Raw genomic sequence first — 24,813 nt, forward strand, 5'->3', positions numbered from 1 at the left:
CTTAAATTTTTTGAACAACTTCCCTTCTTTGGCCTTCTGTTCGTCAAATACATCAGCCTCAAGGCTTAAGTGCTTGTCGAAAAAAGAAAATGAGACGACTAAGAGCCGGACAGGGTACAAGTCATAACCGTCTTGCCAAGGTCATGAGTCCATTTGCCACTCCTGATCGTTTATCCATTTTATGCTAGCTATTTTCATCGTCTGCAGACGCACTTGATCCAAATCTGTTACTTGACATTGACCATTTATTCACGGCTTCATTAGACATCTGAAGCAGTTCCTCATGCGTCATCTGCTCATCGTTTTCCTCGTCGATGAGATGAATCTTGTCAGGAGGACAAGAGAACCATTTGCGGTAGTCGTATGATCGCCAGTCCCAAATACGCGCCTCGTCGCCCATTACGACAAAACACTCTTGGAGCTGATTGAAAGTAGACTTGAGCGTGGCCGATTGATTGTAGAACCAGTACTCGTTGCTTGGGTCGGCACGTATCCGTAATCGTCGCACAAGACTCCCACAATTTCGATACAACGAGTACGGTTCTTCCTCGTCTTCGAGATAGATAATGTCCATCTCGTAGTTGACCCAGGCGTAGGAAGTGCTACTTCCAGGAGTCAGGATCATCTGCTCATACAAGCCGAGCTGAAGCACCTCTCTACACACATCCAGTACGGGTGGCCGCAGTGGTGCCTTCGCGTAAAGTTCCAGTGGCAGCTCTGTCTTGGCCGTAGGATCGGTGCGTGCGCGACGACACCCCTCGGCCAAATCGTCCTCCCGCGCCTCGCTCATTGTTGTAACCTCGGCGCGCTGCTCGCCACTCCAGCACGTTATGGGCACTATACGTGGCTCGACAGCGTGACGCCAAATGCTGGCGCGAATCTCGGGCGGCAGCTCCGTGAACAGATGAAAAGTGCCGTTATTCATTGTAGGATAAAATGAGCCAAAAAAAAATTAAATTCGACGGACGAGTAGATCCAGATGCAGGTGTGTCTATCTTGATTGCTCGATCGTGTTCTCCTCTGTTTGTGTGCTGTGTGTCGTGGACAATCAGCGAGCTAACACACTCATCAGCACTGTCGCTAGGGCGGGTTCGCTGGCGGGTTCTTTGGTTGTGAGACCCAACGCCACTAACGTTTACGCGTGTTGCTTTATGTTTTCAGGCGAGGTATGTGTGTGTGATTGCTGAAAGATTCAGCGATGCCTCAGATTTTCTAAGTACATAACTCACAATCGCGACAATAACAATAATAATGGAAAACCCTTTATGATCTTCCTTTGCCGTTTAATTGCAAGGCACTTAATGAATAACGATGGCGATGAGGCACGGTCGTAGATGATGCAAATCATATTTGATGTAAAGATAATCCACTCACAGCCACTCACTCGACCCTTTCTAAAGTTAAGATCTGAACTTTAGTTAGGAACCACGACTGCAAGGCAATCAGGTCCACCAAGAGGAAGTAGTAGGAAACACAAAATAGACAAGCAAATCAAGAGGAAGAAAGTACACAGCAGAACCGTTCACTAGTGTCCGCCTTACAGTAGCCGACAAGCAGTCGCTCGCCGCTACAACAGAGGTTTTTGTCACCCACATGCATCCTGGCCGCCGGTCTCAAGGACCACTCTTTGCTGCATTTACTGCTTACGAATAAGCTAGCTATGTCTTCGTTCGGTAATTGACCTAAGCATAAAGTGTTTACTTGATTAGTACTATGGCGGGTGGTAAAAAGAGCCTGGTTGTAACCTTCGGCCGCTATCTCAATATGGCAATTGCCATATTGGGTAGCGGCCGGCTGAGAACCGAATGTCGTGCACTGGAGTTGCGAGTTGTTTGTTAAAAAGTACTACTGTAATCCGGTGAGAAATTGAAGCCTCTTTCCCCTATGTCTTTTATTTTACAAACCTTAACATTTCTTTCTCTAAATCGTATCATCGCAGCAGGCATATCAACGCGTTGCTGGAGAGGGCTGAGCCTTCGTCGTTCGGACATACACCATGCGTCTCACCACATTTACGGGCGCAACACTGCTGGTTGGCGCGGCTGCCTCCTCGGCTGCCGTTGACGGTAGCTTCTCACCAGCTGTAATATCTGCACGCACCGCTGCGTCTGATCTTGCAAGCATCGATACTGGAGGCGATGATGAGCTCGCCGAATGGCTCAAGACCAGCGCTCAGTCGTCAGTCGTGAAAGCCTGCCCTGAAAGCTGCAGCGAGCTGAAGGAAGATGACGATGATTCGGGCCGGTATCTCATTCCAGATGAGGATATATTGTCAAGATGCAACGAAACAATGCTGGTTGAGATTGTCGTAAAGAGCAAAGACTCCAAAGCCATCAGGGCTTGCGTCGGAGACTACGGCGAAAGTGTCAAGGCCGCTTTCAAGGCGGAAAGTGACAAAGCTGCGCTTTGCGAGACCCCCAACTACGACTTGACTACCAGCAAGATCTCAACTTTCACGGGGTTCCCTCAGGACATGCAAAGCAATGCTCAGGGTGCAGCCAGCCAGTCCTTTGACGCCAAGGATGCCATCTCGGCTCTGCAACAAGTCTCTCGCCATTTGCAGACCAAGATGCCCTCATGTACAAGCAACGTCATTGAGTTTGGATACAGCAAATCAGCTGCGGTCGGCATTTTCGTCGGCAGCGAGCATCACCAGCACGGTCTTACTCAAACAATTATTGACAACGTCATCAAGGACTTGCAAGAGAAGGGAATCTCTGAAACGACTGGATTTGAGCTTTGCCACGGGGACCATCTGGGCGCAGACTACTCAGCCGGTATCATTCTTACCAGTGCCGGCAATCTATACAAAGCAAAGGATGCTTTGGCTACCTGGGCTCACGGAACATGTTTTTCTTCCGGTCACGGCAGCAGCTGGATGGACGTCACGGTTCGCCTTCCCGCCATCAATGGTAAATCCAACAGCACATCCAACGACACAAACTCGACTTCGACCATGCAGTCGCGACAGCTCAAACCAGTGCTTCTCGCCCGAGCTGACTGCAAGACTACTACTGTCGATAAGGGCATGGGCTGCTGGGACGTTGCCAAGAAGTGTGGTATCACTGCAGAAACCCTGCAGAAGTATAACCCTCAAAAGGACTTTTGCAACACTCTGGTGGTTGACCAAAAGGTGTGCTGCTCATCAGGAACACTCCCTTCTACCATCCCCCCAGCAGGCGACGGCGGACTTTGCAAGACAAAGGAAGTCGTCGCCAAGGATACTTGCGGATCCCTAGCAAGCAAGTGTGGCTTGACGCCACAGGACTTCACAAAAGTCAACTCCAAAGAGGGCCTGTGCAGTTCATTGGCACCGGGTCAGAATGTATGTTGCTCATATGGCAAGCTACCTGACAGGCGGCCCAAGCCCAACGCGGATGGTACTTGCGCTTCGATCACGACACAAGCCGACGACGACTGTTCCAAAATTGCCGCCAAGAGAGATCTTACTGCCAAAGATATCGAGGAATTCAACAAGAACACATGGGGCTGGAAGGGATGCGACCTTGTCTTCCCAGACTACAGGATGTGCGTCAGCAAAGGTGATCCTCCCATGCCTGCGCCTGTGGCAAACGCCGTCTGCGGTCCTACGGTGCCCAACACCCCTCAGCCTCCCAAAGGGACCAATTTGACGACCTTGAACGAGTGTCCTTTGAAGGCTTGCTGTAATGTTTGGGGTCAATGCGGCCTTACAGATGACTTTTGCACCTATTCTCCTTCCAAATCTGGCGCTCCTGGCACCTCTGCACTGCGAAATGGCTGTGTTAGCAATTGCGGCAGAGAGTTGAAGAAAGGACCCGCCCCCGATAAGAAGATGAAAGTTGCCTATTTCGAGGCCTGGAACGGTAACAGGCCCTGCCTTCACATGGATGTTACCGATATTGATACATCAGCTTATACGCACATTCATTTTGCATTCGCTGAAGTGACACGTGACTTCAAGGTCGATATCAGCAAGGTGCAGAAGCAGTTCGACAAGTTCAAGACAATGGATGGAATTAAGAAAATTATTTCCTTCGGTGGATGGGACTTTAGTGCTCTTCCCGGAACGTTTGACATTCTGCGCGAAGCTGTCAAGCCTGCCAACAGGAACACATTCAAGCAGAACGTGGTTGATTTCGTCAAAGCTAACAACCTCGACGGCGTGGACCTGGACTGGGAGTACCCTGGTGTGAGTAGTGATAATCGTGGAGATGGAATCTCGCTGACAATGACTAAACAGGCCCCTGACATCCCTGGTATCCCCTCGGATGACCCGCACAACGGTGTGAATTATTACTTCTTCCTGAAGACTTTGAAGGCTGCTCTTGGCAGCGACAAGTCTGTTTCATTTGCCGCACCTTCGTCCTACTGGTATATGAAGTCCTACCCAGTAGACTTGATGGCCCGTGATATCGACTACATCATTTTCATGACGTACGACTTGCACGGTCAATGGGATTACGGCAACAAATGGACATCGCCAGGGTGCGACACGGGCAACTGTCTCAGATCCCACGTCAACGACACTGAGACAAAGGACTCGTTGGTTATGATTACCAAGGCGGGTGTCCCCACCAACAAAGTCGTCGTCGGCGTCGCTAGCTACGGACGTTCGTTCAAAATGGAAAAGGCCGGCTGCGACGGACCCATGTGCAAGTTTACAGGGTCTCCGCGAGTGTCCAATGCGGCCCACGGTCGCTGCACCGACACTGGGGGCTACATTTCCAACGCGGAAATTGCTGAAATCATTGAAGGTGGAAAGGTCAATCGCAAGTGGCAGGCTGCTGGCTCTGATATTCTCGTCTATAACGACACTGAGTGGGTTGCCTATATGACCGACGATACCAAGGCGAAAAGGGCCGAATTTTACGACTCCTACAACTTCCTCGGCACAACCGATTGGGCAGTTGATCTTCAGGACTTTGATAACGATGGTGGCGACGACGATGACGATGATGGCATGCACGGCAGTGCCGGTTACTTTGGCGAATGTACAGGCTCATACGACTCTCTTGACAGCCTGGACAAGGCCAAAGACAGCATCCCAGACTACTGTGTCGACGAGTACGCTACCCAAGTTCAGCAAGCAATGCTTCGGGACGCCATCAAGCGTTACGACGACCTGGTGAATGGTGACTACAACCACTACTTCGATGTCTACGCAGGATATGTCAAAGACCAAGTGCCAGCGCAGATTGAAGACTTCATGGGCAGCAAAGACGCCCAACAATATTTCAAGTGTACCGAAACGGGAAAACCGAACTGTTGTGGGTCATGTCACTACTTCTGTGAAGAAGAAGACGTCAAGAATTGCGACAGGTCTCCAGGCTGTGACTCAACAAAGTCAGGAACACGTGATATCGACTGTCCCACGGACGTGGTCCAGCATGATTTCCTCGATTCGTCGAAACTGCACAACGCGACCTTCAATATTAAGGACCGCGAAGGCTTTTTCAACGCGCTTAGCGAGAAGTACGGTATCGAAGAGTCCTGGGTCGAGTTTGGTCGAAAAACGATGCACGTGTCCAACGGATGCCAATACGCCGGTAAAGATGTCAAAGAGTGTCAGGATAAGCAAGATAGCCATTATTATGGCTTTCCTGTGCCCAAAATGGATGCTATCCACGCTTTCAACCCAAAAGATATGATTGATAAGGGCTATAAGAATATGACCACGACGCGTGACGACATGGATTTGCTCATCTCATTCTCTCAGTGGCAGATTGGCATGGAATGGGAGGATGCTGCTGACGGCACGGACATCCCCGCCATGTCCGTCGTGGCGGCCGTTGATAACATGAAGGAAATCCGTGACAAGGGCAAAGAAATCGAGAAGAAGGAACGCGAGGAATTTATCCTCAACATGGTGCTAGGCATCTTGTTCTTCATTCCCTTCGTCGGCGAGGCAGCCGGCGCGGCCGGACTAACTGCCGCCCGCACGCTCTGCCGTCTTATTGGTGACCTCGGCGACATCGGTTTGACAGTTTATGGCGTTGTGAAGGACCCCAAGGACGCTTTTGGCCTCATCTTCGGTGCTTTGATGGGTCGCGTGCTGGATAATGTGCAGCTGGGCAAGGCTGCTAAGGCAGGGCGAGACCTGAAGGGCAAGAACGGCCTAGACGACTTAAAGGGCATCAAGGACAACGTCAACAGGCTCAACGGCATCAGGACTGGTCGCGTGTGTAAGATCTAACATAGATTATTTTAAAATTAGTATATAATTCTTCATTCTCCTGATTTCCTCTATTTTCTATCATCTCCCTTATTTTCTCTCCATCTTCCTTATTTTGTCTAAGTTTCTTTATTCTCTTTGATTTTTCCAATCTTCTTAAAAAGCGACTGACTCTACTACAATGTCGCCGTTCTAGTGAAATTGTGCGGTATTATAGAAAACTAGTTTTCTTCTTTCTGTTACTGTCTCTCGCTGTAAGCATCCGCTGAGACGCCACAGATTCTCGGCTGGTACAACTACAGTAGTTGCCGTTGCACCCGATAAAAAGTAACGGCATACGAAGCGGGCTTAAATTTGAAGACTGAGTACATTTATTCGAAGTCGGCTGAAACGATATTTGCTAATTCTAGACAGCCAGCTTGAATAAAATTTGCATTTCAACTAGCACAACAACTGGTGAATGTGACTGCATCCTGGCCTGTAGCGAGTGTATGCTTTGTCTTGTCCTTTTTTTTTTTCCTCGCAGCGCAGCGCAACCTTTTCTTCTTCTTCTAGTTTGGTCTTTTAAATGTTAGTTAGACGCAAATTTTCCCGCCTGTATATATTTTGCTCACCTTCTGCTTCTCAGTGGAACCATTTAGCAGCTGCAGGACGCGTAGGAGCCGCCACCCGAGCTGGGAGGGTTGTTACGGCAGCAACCCCCGCCGCAGCGGTATGCATAAGTCCAATGAGAGTTACCGGGGTCGCAGTAGATGATGTTGTTTCTGCCGCTATCGCAAGCGGTGTAGTCATGCTCGATTTTGGGGTTGCAACGGTCACCAATGTTGACGGCCATGACAACGGGGGCCACGAGGGCGGTGATGGCGACAATGGACTGGATGATTTGCATTTTGTGAGATGGTATCGCTTAACTCTTTGTAGAGACTGACTCTGGAGAATAAAAGTGCGGAATCGCTGGCATTTATAGGCGCAGAGAGGAACACCGTGGCTGCAACGATGCACGTGGTTTTCACACAGTATACAATTTTAGTGTCTATGCTGAGCTTCGTGTTGCATGGCAGGCTGAACACAAGACCCAAGTATGGGTACCTATTATCTTGGGACCAAGGTCGGCCGATGCTAAAAAGCGCATTTCGCCGCGGCATGTACGATTTGTGAATTAGTGCCTGCGCAAGGCACCAATGAAAGAAAGCCAAATCCGAGTGGAGGCAGCCAGTACTCGTTCAGGGTCCTTGAGGAAGGATTCAGAGGATCTCTAGTGTGGCATATTTCTTGCCATTGAAAAGTCGCCGATATGCATCATGCATCGTGATCCCCCCCAATCTAGATAGAGCCGAACTTATAGCTCCGTCAGCGGTAGCCTTGCCATTAATTACCACAGTCTACTTAGGTGGCAAACCGCGGCCACTTTATTAAAGTCGTATGTTAGCATGACATGCCGTCGTATTCTTACCTGCCGTGAATTATCGTTGGTGCATAAAGTATTGGCAGCTGCGTCTGTATGGGTGGCGGCGGAGATGCGACCTGCATACAACTGTGATCTGATGTGGGCTGTGCGGTTCAAGATCCCTTTTACGTGCTAATATGGCCTGATGACAGTATGATGTCGAAATATCAACGTGAATGGAGTATGTGACTTTTTTGGGATGCACATTCATTGACGGCAGCCGAGCTACTCGTGCATGGGGTAGAAAAACGAATTACTTGTATCCCATCCCACATGTGACTCGTCGGACTCCCCTATAGCCGCATTAAGAGTAGAGTGAATGTATATTAATTATGTGCCTTTATATAGCTAAATCTTCTCGCCCGTCAGGATTGGCTTGGCTTCCTCGCTTGTCCACCAGCTCACGCCCTGCTCACCTGGGTAGGTGAATTTGTCCATACTCTCTGGCTTCATCTCGACACTGTACCCCGGCTCCGTCGGTGTGCGGTAGTAGCCATTTGCAATGACGGAGGGATGCAAAAAGTGCTCGTGCAAGTGGTCCACGTACTCTAGTACCGACTGCTTGCCGCTGACAACGACGTAGTCGATGGTACTGAGGTGCTGGGTGTACTCGGGCAGGCCAACGCCACCCGAGTGCGGTACAATCGGCACGCCAAACTTCTTGGCCATGAGCAGGACAGCCAGAACCTCGTTGACACCACCGAGACGGCAAGCGTCAATTTGGCAGACGTCGATGGCGCCGTTCATGAGAAGCTGCTTGAACATAACGCGGTTCTGGCACATTTCGCCAGTGGCTACGCCAATGCCATAGGGCTTGAGGGCTTCGCGAATCGCCTTGTGGCCGAAGATATCGTCGGGAGATGTAGGCTCCTCGATGAACCAAGGCTTGAAGTCGCTCAGCTGCTTCATGTACTCAATGGCCTCGGGCACGGACCAGATCTGGTTGGCATCCACCATGAGCACGTTACCCTTGTCAAAGCCAATGACGTCGCGTGCAATGCCCAGACGACGACGGTCTTCCTCGACACTACCGCCGACCTTGAGCTTGAAGTACTTGTAGCCTTTGTCAAGCGTTTCATGTAGCAGACGCTTCATCTTATCCTCGCCATAGCCTAGCCACCCAGCGCTGGTTGTGTACGCGGGAACAGCCTTGTCGGCAAGCGCCTCCTCGATGCGCTGCGACTTGCCCGGTTCTGAAGAACGAAGCATTTCCAGCGCCTCCTCGGGCGTGACGGCGTCGGTGATGTAGCGAAAGTCGATGCAGCGAACATATTCCTCGGGAGTCATGTCAGCGACAATGCGCCACACGGGCTTGCCGAGAACCTTGGCCCAGAGATCCCAGACGGCATTGACGACCGCGCCGAGAGCGAGGTGGATGACGCCCTTCTCCGGACCGATCCAGCGCAGCTGGCTGTCCGAAACGAGATAGCGCCAAGTCTTGCCCCAGTCTGCGACGAGGGAGGACAGAGTCTTGCCACGGAGGCGATCGGCAACCTGGTCAATCGCAGCGCAGACAATGTCGTTTCCGCGGCCAATGGTGAAGGTCTAAGACGCGGCATTACAATTAGCGTCCACGCGGGGATAGAGTGGTGATGAACAGCAAGAGTCGCATACCATGCCATGGCCAGCATATTGAGAGTCTGTTTCCAGAATGCAGTAGGCGGAAGAGTAATCGCCGGCAGCATTCATGGCATCGGAGCCAGTCTTATCGAGCGATGTCGGAAAGCGCACATCGCGCGACTTGAATCCGGTAATTGTGATCTCGGCCATTGTCAAGATGGCGGGGGCGGAAGGGGGCAAAAGAGAGTTTAAGGAAGCAGACGGGGAGTTTGACAGATCAAGGGAAAATGAATGAAGAAGAAGTCAGTGTGTATTTATTCATCGGATGGAAACTTGAAAATGGACAATTGCCGCCGAGGCCCCCCCACGTAGCATCTTCATTGATGAAGCGTCGGGATAGAAAGTAGCGGGGGAGGGGCAGCGGCTTTCAGGCCGAAGTGTGGGACCGCCATCGACACGCGGCAAGCCGACGTCGGCCGTTTCTATCAAGTGTCGCGTGAATTCGAGGTCAGATTTGCAGGTTTCACTTTCTTTTTTACGTTTTTTCGGTCTACTGCCTGATTCGAATGTGCACTTGGATCACGAGCGCGATGAAAGCAACAACAGCCTGCGCCGCATTGAGAATCGTAGTACATGGCGTAGTATCGAACTTTCAGTTGATATCCGCCATCAGAAACAATAATGTGTTTTTTCACAGACTTTTTCTAGGTTGTTCGATGCGGGATTCAATTTTATAAGGAAACCTGCACGTCATCGTGGTCCCCAAATGCAGCAGGCGAAACGACCCCGCTACTACCAGCATTTTGGGATGGTTACACGATGAAGATTCAGCACTTGTTAACCATTAACAAAATTACAATGATCGCTCGTTGACTGTGGTGAGGGATCAAATGCCTCTATCCATTTTAGTATTTACAGCTTGCCGTCTGTCCTGCCAAGCTGCCATGATGCTCCACCTCTACCCGGTGCCTGGGCATTTTCCCGACGGTTAATTTTGCCGTGAAGGAAGGCGTTATATAAACATCACTCTTTTTTAATATTGATTGAAAAGACAAACCTCATTTGAAACTTTCCTTGAACCTTTGTTAGCTTTCTCTTTTAAAAGCTCGCGTATTTTCTTTTCCTTTACAAACAGTTGGTGTGTCCTCTGAGCGACGAGATGCGTTAATAGTTGGCGCCCCGGCCAACAGGTTCTGCTTTTAAATAGAAAAAGAAAATCCAAAGCTCGAGATCCCGAATCATCCGGCATTCCTCAATGAACCAAGTTCGTCTACGTCGTTGATTCCCCACCTCATCGCGTGCTGCTTTTGTGCCCGTTGAAGCCACTGGGTGACGCCCTCGACTGCAGCATGCGTCCTTGTACGGATGTATACACTCCAAGACAGAAAGGCGACAAGACAGAGTAGCGAGGCATTTGCGGGACGCACTGCCGCCGGCTAAATCTCAAATTACTGATCGCTATTTTCGTACTCCATCACGAGAGTTTAAGAGATGCAAATGAAGCCGTCATCCTTCGTGGTTACACAGGAACATGGCATGCATGTGTCAGAAACTAACGAGAGCAAGCAGCAGGCAGCTAGCTAGGTTTAGCTCTATGGGGAAAAGTCATGCTTGTCCGGACGTTTCTGAGTGGCTTTTGAGCAGTTGCTCATATCCCACGTCTGTGTGCTTCAACCAAGGTAACGCTAGTCCCATAAAAGCAATCTTGCAGCTAATTTCTTGTTGGTGACTCAATAGCCGCAGCCTTGTCACGATGTCGAGTGGGTTAAAACCAGGCTGCAGTTTGGACACCATTTTTTGATCCTTTTTCTCCTTTGTTATGTTATTCTCAACAGAAATATTGACGGGATATTTCGGTGCAGCCATGCGTGTAACACGAAGGAGTTTACTGTTAGGTGCGCTGCTCCCCGCGCTCGGCGCCGCCTTCGGTGGTACCCTGGAACCGAATGGTGGGCTTTACCCTTTAGACGCTGGGATGAAACAATGGAAAGACGCAGTTGCCTGGTCCAATGCCTCTGCATCCTACACAATAACGGGTCGCGATGTCACGAAACCTTTTCCGAGCTCCGAGATGGATGGCTGGACCATCAACATCACAGCTGTTGATTTGTCTCCATTCGAGCTTGGCTGGGACCTGAAGATCATGGCGCCGCCTTCTCTGTACAGCAGGGTCGATCCGAACAGCATCGCCAACAAAACTGTCGCTTAGAACGTGCGCAATGCCAATGGACTGGTCATCACGAACGTCGACCCGAGCTGGTTCTTCTGCGCTTTTGTTTCCTTGTCCGGAAGCTCGTTCTCAAACAGCAGCACATCAAACAACCCGAGTTACAAAGCGACAAAACCTGACGGCGATTGCAGTCCCTTTCTCTCGCAAAGCTGCATTGAAGCTATTGAGAAGAAGGCGTCAACGTCGTACTCAACCATGGATAGTCTTCCCACCAACCCGTACGGTGCGAGAGGAGACTGCGGAGGTTTCCTCCTCCCAAAAGAATGCGGCGATCCATATTGGGATTTTGGAGGCGATGTTTGGAACCGTAAGTGATCTGTGTTTTTTAAATCAGGCTCGGCCCTGAACAAAGCACGCACTGTAGCGCTGACAGAAAAAAACAGGGCTCGAGGCTCCTGTGAAGTACATGACTGGTGCAACCACCCTCGTGGACGGGTGGGAGTATGCCAGGGACAAAGATGCGGAGAAAATTGACCCTGTGCCAAGTGACGGCCCCTTGATGTGGAAATCTATCACGGAAGAGTTTGTTGCCGTTGTCACCATGTTTGGAATGTACAAGAGCGTCATCTCTTCCGACACTGTTGAGCCAGGCTTCGCCAGACTGAGCTGTGTGCGTCCTGAGCCTCACGTTCAAGGTAAAGGGAAGGAAGGACAAGTACCAGGCGATGAAAAGGGCGGTGGAGAGAACGATGAGAAAGGCGATGAAAAAAGCGATCAAAAGGGTGATCAAAAGGGCAACGGAGCTGGTACTGTTTCCGCGGCATCCATGTTTATCGTCGCCGTTGTATTTGTGCTCCTGCTGTAAGCTTCTGCTTCCTTGAAATTTACTAGCAGGCACATAAAAACAATAGCATCATAAGTACTAACAGTATACGTGAGTACTGTAAATTGAGTTCTAATTCTTTCAATTTTGTGAGATGCACTGAGAGCTTGGCTGCGATGTACACAAATACGTCATGCCTCCAACAGCCATTTCCAGTGGGTCTGCCGTGCCGCGACCGTGAATTTCTCGACCAAACACCGAACTTGCCATGCCTCGAAACAGCATGATATCGTGCAATTAGCGGATCAATCGACGCCAACCAGGAACAGATTCGCCATGCCTGACGAATACGGCGCTGACGATGCGCTACTGGCCGCCATGGCCGCCGCTGACCCGGCGCCGCCCGTCACACGCCCGCTCGCGCCGCCTCAACCACGACCGCAAAAGGTTCAGCAGCCCACACCGCAACGCCTTGACAAAGCACCTCCTGCAGCTTCGGGAGCAGGAGGGAAAGTAGTCCAGCCGACTCCCCAGTCGCTTCCCCAACGACAGGGCGCATCCAATATTCTTGTCTCGCCGCGGCAGCGCGGCAATCCTGTCCTGACACACATCAAATCCATGCCGTGGGAGTATAGCGATATCCCAGCAGACTATGTGCTCGGCACCACGACATGCGCGCTATTCCTGAGGTGCGAGACACGGGGCAGCTACGAATTTAGATCAAATCTGCTAACAGGGTTTGTCCCACAGTCTCAAATACCACCGCCTTCATCCCGAATACGTCTATACTCGAATCCGAAACTTGCAAGGTAAATACAACCTACGAGTCCTGCTCACCATGATCGATATTCCAAACCATGAAGACCCCTTGCGCGAGCTTTCCAAAACCTCCATGGTCAATAATGTGACCGTCATCTCATGCTGGTCAGCCGCTGAGGCTGCCCGCTACCTGGAACTCTACAAAGCTTATGAGCACGCCAGCTTTGACGCGATTCGCGGCAAACAATCGTCCAGCTACGCTGAGCGACTTGTGGACTTTGTCACCGTCCCACGCAGCTTAAACAAATCCGACGCTGTCGCCCTCGTGGCCAATTTCGGCAGCCTGAAGAACGCCGTCAATGCCGACGCTGAGCAGCTCGGCATGCTCAGCGGCTGGGGTGGTGTCAAAGTCAAGCGCTGGAGTGCCGCCATTGAGGAGCCATTCCGGGCGAAAAATGCATCTAAGCGTATTATGCCGACTGGTGACGCTGCCGCTGCCGCCGCCCTTGCTGAACCCGGGGCAGGCGACAGAGCATCGAGGCTGAAGGAGGCGGTGCCTCTCTCGCGCGTGCCGCTGAGAGATATGCCAGCTCGTCCAGCCACGGCGACAGCTCCTAACGGGGGCCAGGCACTGAATTCAAGCAAGCAATTCCAATTTCGTGGCGACTCGGACGACGAGGATGACGAGTTGGAAGCTGCCACGACCGCCACGTCAGAATCGCAGGCAACCAGCAAACCCACGCCACCCGAGGCCAACAAGGCTGAAGAGCTATCTGACGGAATTGCTGCTGCATTGGCAAAGCTTCGCAAGTGAGCTGCCTTGCTCCTTCGACTGAGCTGCTGCTTACGGCGCTCTACGCATTGGCCACATGATGCGTTGATCTCCTAGACTCCTGCTGTCAGCAGCAAATCGGACCTACTCCGCTGGTTGCGACTAGGGATCCCTAATAAACTTGGCTCATCAATGGAGACAATCCCGCGCCATGACCCAATTCAGAGGCGGATAGAGCATGTCTGGGCGGCACTTGTATCTCGGGTGCCGGGGGATCACTGAAGGATCAGCTGCATTGCACTGCAAAAGTAAGCACTTCCTGCGACTTCTCCAATTTATTGTGCCCTTTCCACGTCATGCCTGGATTATGGGACATCGGCGCTTGCAGATTTGGGATATTATGCTAACCCGCCATCTATTAGCCCGAAAAACTAGCAACTAAAATGGCACTTGCCCTGCAGCTCCGCCGCTAGGCAGATTCACTCGCAGGCATCGAGCGCATGTCTCAGTGGCACAACTCCGCCCGGTGTTAGTCGGGATGGTAAGTTGTGCTGATTTCCGATGTTATAAGTAGCTTTGGCCACGCTTGCTGGCTCTTTGCTCTACACTCTGTCGACATTGATTGCTGCACTAGACACAATGAAGGTCACAATCAGTGGTAGCGTCCTTTTGGGCCTTGCATCTCATGCACTCGCTGCTCCGGCGAGTGCACAGTCGGACGCCCAAGCTGCCGACTCGCGAGCTCAGGAAGTCAAGAGTGTTTTCCAGGAATCCTGGGCGGGATACTACCGCTATGCGAAGGGACACGACGAGCTCCACCCTCAGCGCAAGAACTGGGAAGACGATCGGTAGGACTTTTCAGATGCAACTAGAGGGATTATCATGCTGACTCTCGTTTCAGAGATGGCTGGGGCCTGACTGCCTTTGATGCTCTCAGCACAGCCATTGTTATGCGCGACAACACCACGGTAGCCAATATTCTCGACATCATTTCTAAAGTGGATTTTAGCACTACGAAGAAACAGAATGACAGAATCTCTGTCTTTGAGACTACCATTCGCTACCTTGGCGGCATGGTTGCCTGTAGGTTATGACTAGAAACCTACTTTCGCGGAACCACAGCGCTGACCCGTACAGCTTATGACCTTCTCACCGGCCCCTACAGCGACCTTTTGAATGGCAAGAGTGCCAAGCTGCTGTTGGATCAGGCCAAGACCCTTGCGGATGGCCTGTCTGTTGCATTCGATACTCAGACTGGTATTCCCGACCCCACGGTCTACTTCAACCCCAGTAAGAGAAAGAGTGGCACCAACCGCAACAATGCTGCCGAGATTGGCACTCTGATCCTTGAGTGGACGCGCCTCAGTGACCTGACTGGCGATGGCAAGTATGCCAAATTGGCTCAGAAAGCCGAGGACTATCTCCTTCGGCCGACTGGTGCACCTGAAGCATGGCCTGGTCTGATTGGCACTTGGGTTGGCATCAACGACGGCAAATTCCAGGATAGCAACGGTGACTGGGCCTCCTACATGGACAGCTTTTACGAGTACCTCATCAAGATGTACCTGTTTGACCCCAAGTCATTCTCCGAGCACAAGGATCGATGGGTCAAGGCTGCCGACTCGACCATTGCCCACCTCGCGTCTCACCCGTCCACCCGATCTGATCTCACATTCCTCAAGTCCTACAGCGGCCAAAACACCAAGGCCGAGTCGGAGCACCTGGCTTCCTTTGCAGGCGGCAACTTTATCCTGGGCGGCATCCTCCTCAACGAGGACAAGTACATCAACTTTGGCCTGCAGCTGGCCGAGTCGTACTACCAGACATACAAGACGCCGAGCGGCATCGGCCCCGACGGCTTCCAGTGGGTGGACGCGCAGCAGGGCGGCAGCAGCCCGCCGGGCGACCAGGCGGCGTTCTACAAGACGTCGGGCTTCTGGGCCTCGTCGCCGGGCTGGGGCCTCAACCCGGAGACGATGGAGTCGCTGTACTATGCGTACCGCGTGACGGGCGACCGCAAGTACCAGGACATGGCGTACGAGGGCTTCCGCAACATGAAGCGCGTGTGCAAGTCGGGCGCCGGCTACTCGGACATCAACAACGTCATGGACAAGAACGGCGGCGGCTTCAACGACCGCATGGAGAGCTTCTGGCTGGCCGAGACGCTCAAGTACATGTACCTCATCTTTGTCGAGGACAGCCCCGTGCACGTGCGCGGCAAGGGACAGAAGACGGACTTTGTGTTTAATACAGAGGCGCATCCGATTCGCGTGCGTCATTAGACGGATGATGTATCCAGGTATCAATACGACAAATAAAAAGATGCAACTTTACATAATTATCTCCGCCTACAATAAACACGTTTACATGACTTGAACTGTTTTAATATATGACCGAGATGTTTCTCCATACTCTCTTTGCTTCGGTTCAAAGGGCTGTCGAATGATGACGTCAACCTTTGTTATATTGCTGTCCGCTCAGCGGCAGCTCTCGTGATGTGCACACGGTGGCATGCGCCAAGTGGTGCGATTTCCACAGACACTGAGACGGGCAGCTCAGCAACAAGTCTCGACTTGCATGCTCCTCAGTCCATTGGTATTCGAGTAGGCACCATCTCACAGCGTATTTCGTTGCAGATTATCGTCGCCAGCTGCCGTGTAGGATACCATCACAAAGGCTACCAGCAGCGTGTCGTCTTTTCAAAGCAGAGCTTTGCAAAGATGCCACCTTTGCGCAAGTTCAGCTTTGACTGCCCGTCTTTTCGCATGTCTAGCATCACGACAACAGTCATTTTTTCTGGCCGGAGACGCGATTTCGTCAGTCGACTACGCTGGAAACTGTTCCGTTTCCTTCCTTTACGAGGTGAGACTAGGCAAAGTCATGCTAAAAAAAAACCCGTACTGTGGCCACAAGTAGCCAGTTTACCGGCGCCATGGAAGCTACTCGCGAGAAGGAGTCGCTCGTCATGGAGCAGCCGGCAGATGTCTTTACGGGCACCCAACAGGCGCACGATCCTCGATGCCCGACGCAGATGTCGGGCATCGCCATGCCATGCTCAGGGAGGGTCAATCTTTGGACAAGTGGCCAGCGTCGGAGGCGAGCCCGTAGTCTTCGTACCTGGATTTCCGGCGGAGCAGGTTTGCGTCTACACTTTACAAGAGCAGATAAAGGCCCCATCCTCGTTGGCTGGGATGCCAACGAAACGAGGCAACGCATTGACAGCTTTCTTGCCAACGGCCCTGACGAAGGGTGATGATTGAGTCGGCCGAGAAGCCTTGCACGAGGTTTTGTGCCATGGCGACCTTGGTCGGTGCATCTGCCACAGCGCAGCCATGTCGCAGCCGGCCCGGTGCTAGTAGTGAGCAATGTCCTCATCCGACACGGCAACGAACATGCAGACTCCGATCTTGTCGTTTCGGCTTTGGGAGCATCTCGCACCTCCCGGCGAGGTATTCGTCGCGCCGTTTGTCGACGTGGGCAGCGGCCGCGCGGCAGCCCTTCTTCTGGGGCGACTGTGAGCGTTACGTAGGAGAGCCCGACTACCAGGGCAGGCACAAGACGAATGGCGCATCGCGAGGGGCCTGGGGACGCTGCGCCGAAGAAGCCTGCGGAGCTGTGGCCGAGCCAGCGTCCTGGGGCATGGGAGCGCGCCTGGTTCCATCTACGCGGAGGTGCCAGGGCATGCTGCGTGCAACAGCAGTGGAGGAAGCCTGTGCAAAGCGTCAGGAGATGATGTTTGGATACCGATGCGAATGTGAGAGGCGGTTGGCAACAAAGGTGTAGTTTATGCCTGGCAGTGAAAGCTTTTAGCTGTCCAGGATCGCGGGCACAGAATGGGCGAAGCGTTCGAGACTCGGACGCATGCCACACGAAACCCACTGGAGCCGTCCAAAATCGGCAAAGCGTGAAAGAAAGCTCCCCCGCAAATGTCGATGTTGTTCGATTTCGTCGACCCGCACCATCAATTACGTCATGTATTTTTTCCCTGAACGGCCGGTTTTCTTTTGCGAGAATGGTACTTGCGAGGAAAAGATGTTTACTAGAAAGATGTAGTAGAAATAGCCGGATATAGAGAATCAATTGAAGAAGAGCAGGAAAAATTGTCAGCAATTATTACACCCGTGACAGAGCCGGAGACGCAGCATGCAGCTCATCCTCCCTTCTCCTCGTCCAATAAACAACGGTAGTCATCGCACATGCCGCGCAAGTACCAGTGACAAGGTCCAACCGCCTACCCTGCCTATTCCATTACGACACTCATTCTCGAGGGGCCCCTCATGTCCGCAGCCCCAAGCGTCGTGTCTACCAAGGTATTCGGTACCTTTCTGCCGGAGGGAGCTCCATCACCCTCCCCCGTTCCGCCTAGCTCGACACGGAGCTTGCAGCTGAGCTTCCTTCCCTGATTGTCCGTTTTTCTTCTTTACGCCTAGGCAAATTTTTTTTAATTTTTTTTTTACCGAAATAGCAGTGCCTGGCAATCCCCGTTTCTAGCCTTGGCTACTGCGTTTCGTTCCCCAGCCAGCTTCCCCCCAAACCTAGCTTCTCCTCCCTCCCCTCCTCTTGCGTCACACCACCACCTTTTCTCTTTTCCCTCTGTCACAACCACACAAACCAACCACTTCCACAATCTTCCCTCCATCCAACAGCAAATCTCCAAAATGTCCAAGTCGCGCATGCCCTTGATCCTCGGCCTCGGTGCCGCTGGTGGTGTCGGATACTACCTCTACAGCGCCGGCGGCAACACCAAGGCCGCCGAGAACAAGTTTGAGAGTACGTTTTGTCAAGTCCCCGCCGCGGTCGACGCCACGGTCGCGCGCCCTCGGCGAGCCATGGCTGCCATGAAACAATCCCGCTAACGCACCTTCTTCTCCAGGCGACCTGCACAGGGCCAAGGCCAGCGTCCGAGGCGCTCTCCCGGGCAACGCGCCCAACGCCAACGCCCACGGAGGAAAGCTCGAGGGCGTGGCCGCCGAGGCCGGTGCCACCGTCGACAAGGCCACTGCCAAGCTCGACAAGGCCGTAAGCTCTTCCGGATCCCTCCCTTCTGACGCAAGGGACAGTTTTTCCAAGGGCCAAATCGCTAACTCTTTATTGTTCTGCAGTGGTCGCAGGCTGACAGCAAGATTGGCCAGACCAAGGAAAAGACCGAGGCCTACGTCAAGGACGCCAAAGCAGAGGCCCTCAAGGCCGTCGACAAGTTTGACAAGACGGTCGAGGACGGCGCCTCCAAGGCCAAGGGCGGCCTCTCCAGCTGGTTCGGTGGCAAATAAGCATTGCCGCTCAGCTTGTGTAATCTTGTTATTTTTAATGTCTACTTTTCCTTTGTCAATCCATGCGTTTACAGCATCTTCTATAGGAGAAAAAAACAATTCAAAATTTCCCCAATTAATGCATAGCATTTCACAATCGTTCTACTTTTGAGTAACGTAATTTGGCCATGGCCTCTTTTTAGGCCTGTTCACATGAGTCAACTCCAGATCTACTCCCAAGACCTCCATGTTTCCTGGTGAAAAAGATCTCAACTAAAACGAAAAAAAGATTTACCGGCTAATGTACAGACATATGCTCCTTCATGATCGAGCCACTTGTTTTATTTTATTTTATTGATCCAGCTCCTCAGCCACCAGCTTCAGAATCTCCTCAACGCTCTTGTGCGCATTCGCCGGCTTCTTGGCCACGGCCGGCCACGCCTCGCCGTACCGGGGCTCGCAGGCCACGCACTTGGCCACGACCTCGTGGCGCTTCTCCTCGGTGCCGTGCTGGCACAAGAAGCGGTAGTACCACGCCCACGTGTCGCCGCGCGCCGCGTCGAGCGCCAGCGCGCGCTCGAACCAGCTCTGCGCCTTGTCCAGCTTGCGCTCGGCCCAGAACAGCCGCGCGACGCCGACGAAGAGCGCCGGGTCGTTGTCCACCTTTTTGATGGCGTCGAGGCTGCGCGGCTTGCGCTGCGTGCGCGCCTCGAGGTGCCAGATCTGCTCGACGTAGAGGAGCCCGCTGCGCGGCACCTCCTGCAGCGCGCGCGCCATGAGCGACTTGGCCTGCGCGACGTTGCCGGCGCGCCGCTCCAGACGCACCGACTCGCACCATAGCTCCGGCGACTTGGGCACCGCGAGGCGCGCGCGGTCCAGAACCGAACGCGCCTTGACGGTGAGGCCGGCCTGCTCCTCCAGGCGCGCGTACAGCAGCCATAGCGGCACGGAGCGCGGAACCGCCTTTACGCCCGTGGCGTAGGCTTCGCGCGCGAGCCCGGCCTTGCCCATGTCCTCGTATATTTGCCCCTTGAGCATCCACAGCTTGGCTGCCGTGGGAAACAGCTGCAGCGCCTGCAGAGTGAGATCGAGCGCCGTGTCGGCGTCGCCCTGCACGCGCTCAAAGACGACGCTCTTGGTCCACACACGGTCGGTCGGCGCCTGCTCTCGCGCCACCGCGAGCAGCTTGCGCGCCTGCTCAGCGTTGCCGCTCTCCGATTCGAGCTTGACGGCCGCCAGCCAAATGTCCTCGTTGTTCGGGTTCTGGTTAAAGGCGCGCTTGAGCACCAACCGCGCGCCGTCGACCTCGCCGCTCTGCCACTTCTCCTTGGCCAGCATCATCCACAGATCCTCGCTCTTGGGGCACGCCTCGACCGCCTTCTCCAGCACCTGCCACAGAGAGTCCCGGGTGCCGTGGTTGCGTTCCAGGTCCGCCGCGGCGTTCCACAGCGTCTTGCTGTTGACAAACACACGTAGCGCATAGGCGTAAATGGCGCGTGCCGTCTCGTATTTCCCGCGGTTGATGCTGCTGCGGGCATCCTCGGTCCACGTGTCCTTGCGATCGTCGTCTTCGTCCAGACCCCAGCCGAGTGTCTCGCGGATAATGTTCTCGCACGTCACAGTCGCGCCGTCTGTCTCGCACGCTTCGGCCTCGGCGATCCACTCCTCCCGCTTCGGCATCGCCTGCTCCTTGACCAGCACCTGCACACCTCTCTTGATGACGTTGACCTTGGTCGCCTGGCCGAGCTGCTCTTGCAAACGTGCAGCCGCAATCCAAATCTCGTGCGATGTCGGGCACGCCTTGCGCGCTCTGTTGAGCACCTTTTGCGCATTCTCAGGCGTCTCGAGGCGTGCCAGCGCCAGCCAGAGGTCGACTGACAGCGGGATCAGCTCCGTGGCTTTGGCCAGCATCAGCCTGGCGTCGTCGGGGTTCTCCTCCAGGCTAACGGCCTCCTTCCACAGCGCCTCAGACTCGGGGATGTGATCCAGTGCTTGGCGGATGACGCGCTTCTTGTTGTTTGGAATGTGCTCCAGTCTCATCGCCTCTACCCACAGGCGCACCGACCGGTTGTTGGACTCAATGGCGCGTCGCGCGATAATCTTGGCATTGGGGCTGTCGTGGTTGAGCCGAATGTTTTCCAACCACGCGTCCTCGCTCTTGGGGCATCGCTCGCAGCCCTGGTCAATCGTTTTCCGCGCGGCGCCAATCTTGCCGGCCAGCTCCTCCAAACGGGCGGCAGCTATCCAGCCCAGCGCATTGTTGGGGTTGGTCTTGACGACGGACTGAAGCAGTTCACGTACACGGTTGATGTCGCCGACTTGGGTGGCGGATTCCGGCATGGCCATTTTGTTGAGACTCGTGATGTAGCCCTGGGGATCGATGCTCGTAGAGCTGCCATTGGCGGCGTCGCCGCTGCCGGATCGTGAAGCCTGTTCCAGCCTTGACTTGAGTACCTTGTCGCGCGCGGCACCAATGTCCGCAAAGTTGGTCATGGTGCCATCAGAGCCTTCGCCGCCGCCAGCACCAGAGGATGCGCCACCGTCATCTGTAACCATTGTGCCCATCTCGGTGGAGTCGCGCGCAGCAGCCAGGACGCTGTCGGGGACGGCATAGAAGCGCTGCCGCAGGGCTTGCTTGCTGCGTCTGTTCTTCCCCGTCAGGTCGCCGACTTCGGGTAGGTTCGCCCAGTCATCGTCGGATACAGTCGCCAGAGCGCGCTTTAGGTCGGTAAACTGCTGCTGAATCTTGGGGTTGTTGCGCTCGTACTCGTCGCGCTCTGCCTGCTCTCGTTCCTCGCGCTGGCGCTTGCGCCGGTCCATGCGCTCGTCGACCCATTCCCAAATCTTGTCGGCTTCCTCATCGTCCTTGTCGTAGAGGCCACCCGCAAAGAGGCCAACCTCGTTGTCCGGGTCCTGGTATCGTTGCTCGTCGTCGCCGCCGCCTCCCTCATCGTCGTCCTTGCCCTTCTTTGCGCCGTCCGGTGCCAGTCCTAGCTGCTGGGCACGCTTAGCCAGAGCCTCTTTGATCTGGTCGTCGCTGGGGCCATCGCGGGCAGGGCCGAGATCAGATCGTGTCGTGAAGCCCGTAGCGCCACGGCCAAGACCTGCCACGTAATTTTCAGGCGCCGGCTGGCTGAGAAAGTCGCGTCGGGTCGCCATCGTAGCTCACGAACAGAGTATCTGTAGACGGGTCTGCCGATGCGCTTAAATACGATGGCGCTGTGTGCGCGTGGGTATATGAAAGAAGGGAACAATGAAATGCGTGACTGTCTAAAAGTTGTCTGCCAGAAGCTTTTGGCTGCCTAGTAGACAAAGCGTGCGGAATTGAACCCCACCGGGTGCGATTTATGACCACCACGCATGCTGAGTGTCCAGAAACTCGTACTTTTCACCCAGCAAAATTCGCACGCCTAGTGTCTCTTATCGATATCATGCACCAAAAAAAGTTTCCCACCATACCGCCCCTCCACCATTCCATGATATCTTCACTCGTCATTTCTCTGCCAGTCACCCATACAATTTAGAGCCCAGCATGGCCAAAGTAAAGACGCCGAAGCGCGGCGGCGCTTCGAGTTCCCCGTACGACCGACCGAACCAGTCCAACAACAATAACAGCGGCAACAGCAAGTCGGCCAAGAACAACGTCTTCAAGTTCAATACCAATTTCGGCCAGCACATTCTCAAGAACCCGGGTGTCTCGGACGCCATTGTCGAAAAGGCGTACCTCAAGCCGACCGACACAGTTCTCGAAGTCGGTCCCGGTACCGGCAATCTGACAGTACGCATCCTCGAGCGTGCCAAAAAGTGCATCTGCGTCGAGGTTGACCCGCGCATGGCGGCCGAAGTCACCAAGCGTGTACAGGGCACGCCCGAGCAGCGCAAGCTCGAGGTGCTCCTCGGCGACGTCATCAAGACGGAGTTGCCAGCCTTTGACGTGTGCATCTCCAACACGCCGTACCAGATCTCGTCGCCGCTCGTCTTCAAGCTGCTGGCCATGCCCAACCCGCCACGCACGTCGGTGCTCATGTTCCAGCGCGAATTTGCGCTGCGCCTGACGGCGCGCCCCGGCGACGCCCTCTACTGCCGCCTGTCGGTCAACGCGCAGTTCTGGGCCAAGATTACGCACATCATGAAGGTGGGCAAGAACAACTTCCGCCCGCCGCCGCAGGTCGAGTCGTCGGTGGTGCGCATCGAGCCCAAGATTGGCAAGGACCGCCCCAACGTCAGCTGGGACGAGTGGGACGGCCTGCTGCGTGTGTGCTTTGTCCGCAAGAACAAGACGCTGCGCGCGAGCTGGCTCGGCACCAAGGAGGTCCTGGCCATGGTGGAGCGCAACTACCGCACGTGGTGCGCCATGAACGGCGTGCCCGTCGACGACAGCCTCGTTGAGGATGCTGGCGAGGATGAGGGGGATGACGATGTGGCTATGGATGCTGGTGCAGAGGACGACGAGGGCGGCATGGATGTGGATGACGGAGATGACGATACCCCAGCCTTCTTCAAAGAGGTCGCCGCGAATGGCGCCCCAGCCAAGACCAAGAGCAAGCGCAAGAAGACCAAGGTGGCGGAGCTGGTCCGAGAAAAGATCCGCAAGGTCCTCGAGGACGTGACGGAGCTGGCGGACAAGCGCTCAGGCAAGTGCGACGAGAATGACTTTTTGCGGCTGCTCTTTGCCTTTAACGAGGAGGGCATTCATTTTTCTTAAATTTACTTCATGGTGTATGGCCGTCAGCAGAAGGGTGCTTATTTGTTTGTTTGTTTTTCATGATTGCTTACTACAGGCTGAGCGAGATGGCGTTATGGGCAAAAGTCAAAAGAGTTATTTACACGATACTTTATGAAAATAAATCAACACTACATATTTCATGATCGGGCTCTGTAGATAGGTCCCCAGTGATGGAGGCCGGGAAATAATGACTTGTTTGGGAGTTTTTGCATTTGCAAATCACTATTGCCCGCCTATGCACATTGATCCCATGCCTGCGCTCGAGGTAGCGATGTCTAGTTCGACTTTGGGGCTCATTCGTGCTTCCAGCCGTGCCGGGCTGCCCGATAGGCAAGGTAAGAATATCCTCCAACCGCACCTATGGGGACCAGTCAAAAAACCCCGAACCCTCACCCAGACCGGCGGTTGCTCTTTAAGCACAAAAAATGCATTGAGCGGGGATCCTATCATTTGGGCGGAAACGATTTGTCGCACTATGAAAATCGATTAGCAGATCAATTCAAATAGAACTGATTTGACACTTACCTTTGCGTTGCACAGACTCTCATCTTTGTCACAATCAGAGAGACAAGCCTAAGCGAGTAAGTATTTGATCCGGCGTATTATTCCACAGCAGTATCTTACATCAAATGCAAAATCAGAATATTCCGAGGTGAAGTCTATTGGGCACTTGTCTGCACAGCTATCCCACGTGTCACCACATTCTTTCACGCAGGAAGAATCTGGTTCCGCAAGGTAGTCCTCAAGGGCTTTGACTCTTGCACTTAGGTCGTCTGCTTGTCGCACCTGGATTAGGGTGGCCATGGAAGCGCCACAATAGAGGACGAAAAGAGGCAATGAAAGCATGGTGTTTACTGTGGTTTGAAAAACTTATTTGAGATGGAGTTGAGTAGAGATTGGTGTGTTAAGACGTACGGCGGCTTGGGCATCTTATAGGTAATTACTCTCTCTGAAGCATATGTTTTTTATCTACTTTTTCTTATCCACGCGAACAACAGAAGACACTGCTAGCACCCTGGGCTAAGACTGTATTCTCGGTCAGTAAAATTAATGTCTGAATATGCGAACTCTAACCAGTCACAAAACTGCCGAAGTAAGGACATAATGCCACATGACAAAGATGATTCAATCGTGAGACCTCATTAGCTGGGAT

At 53.4% G+C, this 24,813-nt stretch overlaps 11 protein-coding genes across 11 annotated transcripts; 7 read left to right on the top strand and 4 right to left on the bottom strand.

Annotated features, from left to right (window-relative positions):
* Positions 1-184: 184 nt before the first annotated feature.
* LMH87_000564 (uncharacterized protein) lies at positions 185-925 on the bottom strand (the record flags this gene model as incomplete). Its single annotated transcript, XM_056198489.1, has 1 exon — positions 185-925. One exon carries the CDS (start codon positions 923-925, stop codon positions 185-187), a length of 741 nt encoding a protein of 246 aa, XP_056055434.1.
* A 1,071-nt stretch (positions 926-1,996) lies between these two features.
* Positions 1,997-6,175, top strand: LMH87_000565 (uncharacterized protein; the record flags this gene model as incomplete). The annotated part of the gene is made up of 2 exons (XM_056198490.1): positions 1,997-4,171; positions 4,223-6,175. The coding sequence occupies 2 exons, from the start codon at positions 1,997-1,999 to the stop codon at positions 6,173-6,175; spliced, it is 4,128 nt and encodes a 1,375-aa protein (XP_056055435.1).
* Positions 6,176-7,949: 1,774 nt separating this feature from the next.
* Positions 7,950-9,371, bottom strand: LMH87_000566 (uncharacterized protein; the record flags this gene model as incomplete). The annotated part of the gene is made up of 2 exons (XM_056198491.1): positions 7,950-9,146; positions 9,216-9,371. The coding sequence occupies 2 exons, from the start codon at positions 9,369-9,371 to the stop codon at positions 7,950-7,952; spliced, it is 1,353 nt and encodes a 450-aa protein (XP_056055436.1).
* Positions 9,372-11,025: 1,654 nt separating this feature from the next.
* LMH87_000567 (uncharacterized protein) lies at positions 11,026-11,370 on the top strand (the record flags this gene model as incomplete). The annotated part of the gene is made up of 1 exon (XM_056198493.1): positions 11,026-11,370. The coding sequence occupies one exon, from the start codon at positions 11,026-11,028 to the stop codon at positions 11,368-11,370; it is 345 nt and encodes a 114-aa protein (XP_056055437.1).
* Positions 11,371-11,586: 216 nt separating this feature from the next.
* On the top strand, positions 11,587-12,196 carry LMH87_000568 (uncharacterized protein; the record flags this gene model as incomplete). Its single annotated transcript, XM_056198494.1, has 2 exons — positions 11,587-11,698; positions 11,775-12,196. The coding sequence occupies 2 exons, from the start codon at positions 11,587-11,589 to the stop codon at positions 12,194-12,196; spliced, it is 534 nt and encodes a 177-aa protein (XP_056055438.1).
* A 294-nt stretch (positions 12,197-12,490) lies between these two features.
* Positions 12,491-13,727, top strand: LMH87_000569 (uncharacterized protein; the record flags this gene model as incomplete). Its single annotated transcript, XM_056198495.1, has 2 exons — positions 12,491-12,843; positions 12,905-13,727. The coding sequence occupies 2 exons, from the start codon at positions 12,491-12,493 to the stop codon at positions 13,725-13,727; spliced, it is 1,176 nt and encodes a 391-aa protein (XP_056055439.1).
* A 597-nt stretch (positions 13,728-14,324) lies between these two features.
* LMH87_000570 (uncharacterized protein) lies at positions 14,325-15,967 on the top strand (the record flags this gene model as incomplete). The annotated part of the gene is made up of 3 exons (XM_056198496.1): positions 14,325-14,533; positions 14,587-14,768; positions 14,823-15,967. 3 exons carry the CDS (start codon positions 14,325-14,327, stop codon positions 15,965-15,967), a joined length of 1,536 nt encoding a protein of 511 aa, XP_056055440.1.
* A 2,376-nt stretch (positions 15,968-18,343) lies between these two features.
* Positions 18,344-18,955, top strand: LMH87_000571 (uncharacterized protein; the record flags this gene model as incomplete). Its single annotated transcript, XM_056198497.1, has 3 exons — positions 18,344-18,455; positions 18,559-18,704; positions 18,788-18,955. The coding sequence occupies 3 exons, from the start codon at positions 18,344-18,346 to the stop codon at positions 18,953-18,955; spliced, it is 426 nt and encodes a 141-aa protein (XP_056055441.1).
* Positions 18,956-19,285: 330 nt separating this feature from the next.
* On the bottom strand, positions 19,286-22,093 carry LMH87_000572 (uncharacterized protein; the record flags this gene model as incomplete). Its single annotated transcript, XM_056198498.1, has 1 exon — positions 19,286-22,093. One exon carries the CDS (start codon positions 22,091-22,093, stop codon positions 19,286-19,288), a length of 2,808 nt encoding a protein of 935 aa, XP_056055442.1.
* A 373-nt stretch (positions 22,094-22,466) lies between these two features.
* Positions 22,467-23,639, top strand: LMH87_000573 (uncharacterized protein; the record flags this gene model as incomplete). The annotated part of the gene is made up of 1 exon (XM_056198499.1): positions 22,467-23,639. One exon carries the CDS (start codon positions 22,467-22,469, stop codon positions 23,637-23,639), a length of 1,173 nt encoding a protein of 390 aa, XP_056055443.1.
* A 467-nt stretch (positions 23,640-24,106) lies between these two features.
* On the bottom strand, positions 24,107-24,506 carry LMH87_000574 (uncharacterized protein; the record flags this gene model as incomplete). Its single annotated transcript, XM_056198500.1, has 3 exons — positions 24,107-24,133; positions 24,186-24,233; positions 24,285-24,506. 3 exons carry the CDS (start codon positions 24,504-24,506, stop codon positions 24,107-24,109), a joined length of 297 nt encoding a protein of 98 aa, XP_056055444.1.
* Positions 24,507-24,813: the final 307 nt, after the last annotated feature.

The sequence above is a fragment of the Akanthomyces muscarius genome, chromosome 6 (genome assembly GCF_028009165.1).
Source record: "Akanthomyces muscarius strain Ve6 chromosome 6, whole genome shotgun sequence".
Classification (NCBI taxonomy): domain Eukaryota; kingdom Fungi; phylum Ascomycota; class Sordariomycetes; order Hypocreales; family Cordycipitaceae; genus Akanthomyces; species Akanthomyces muscarius.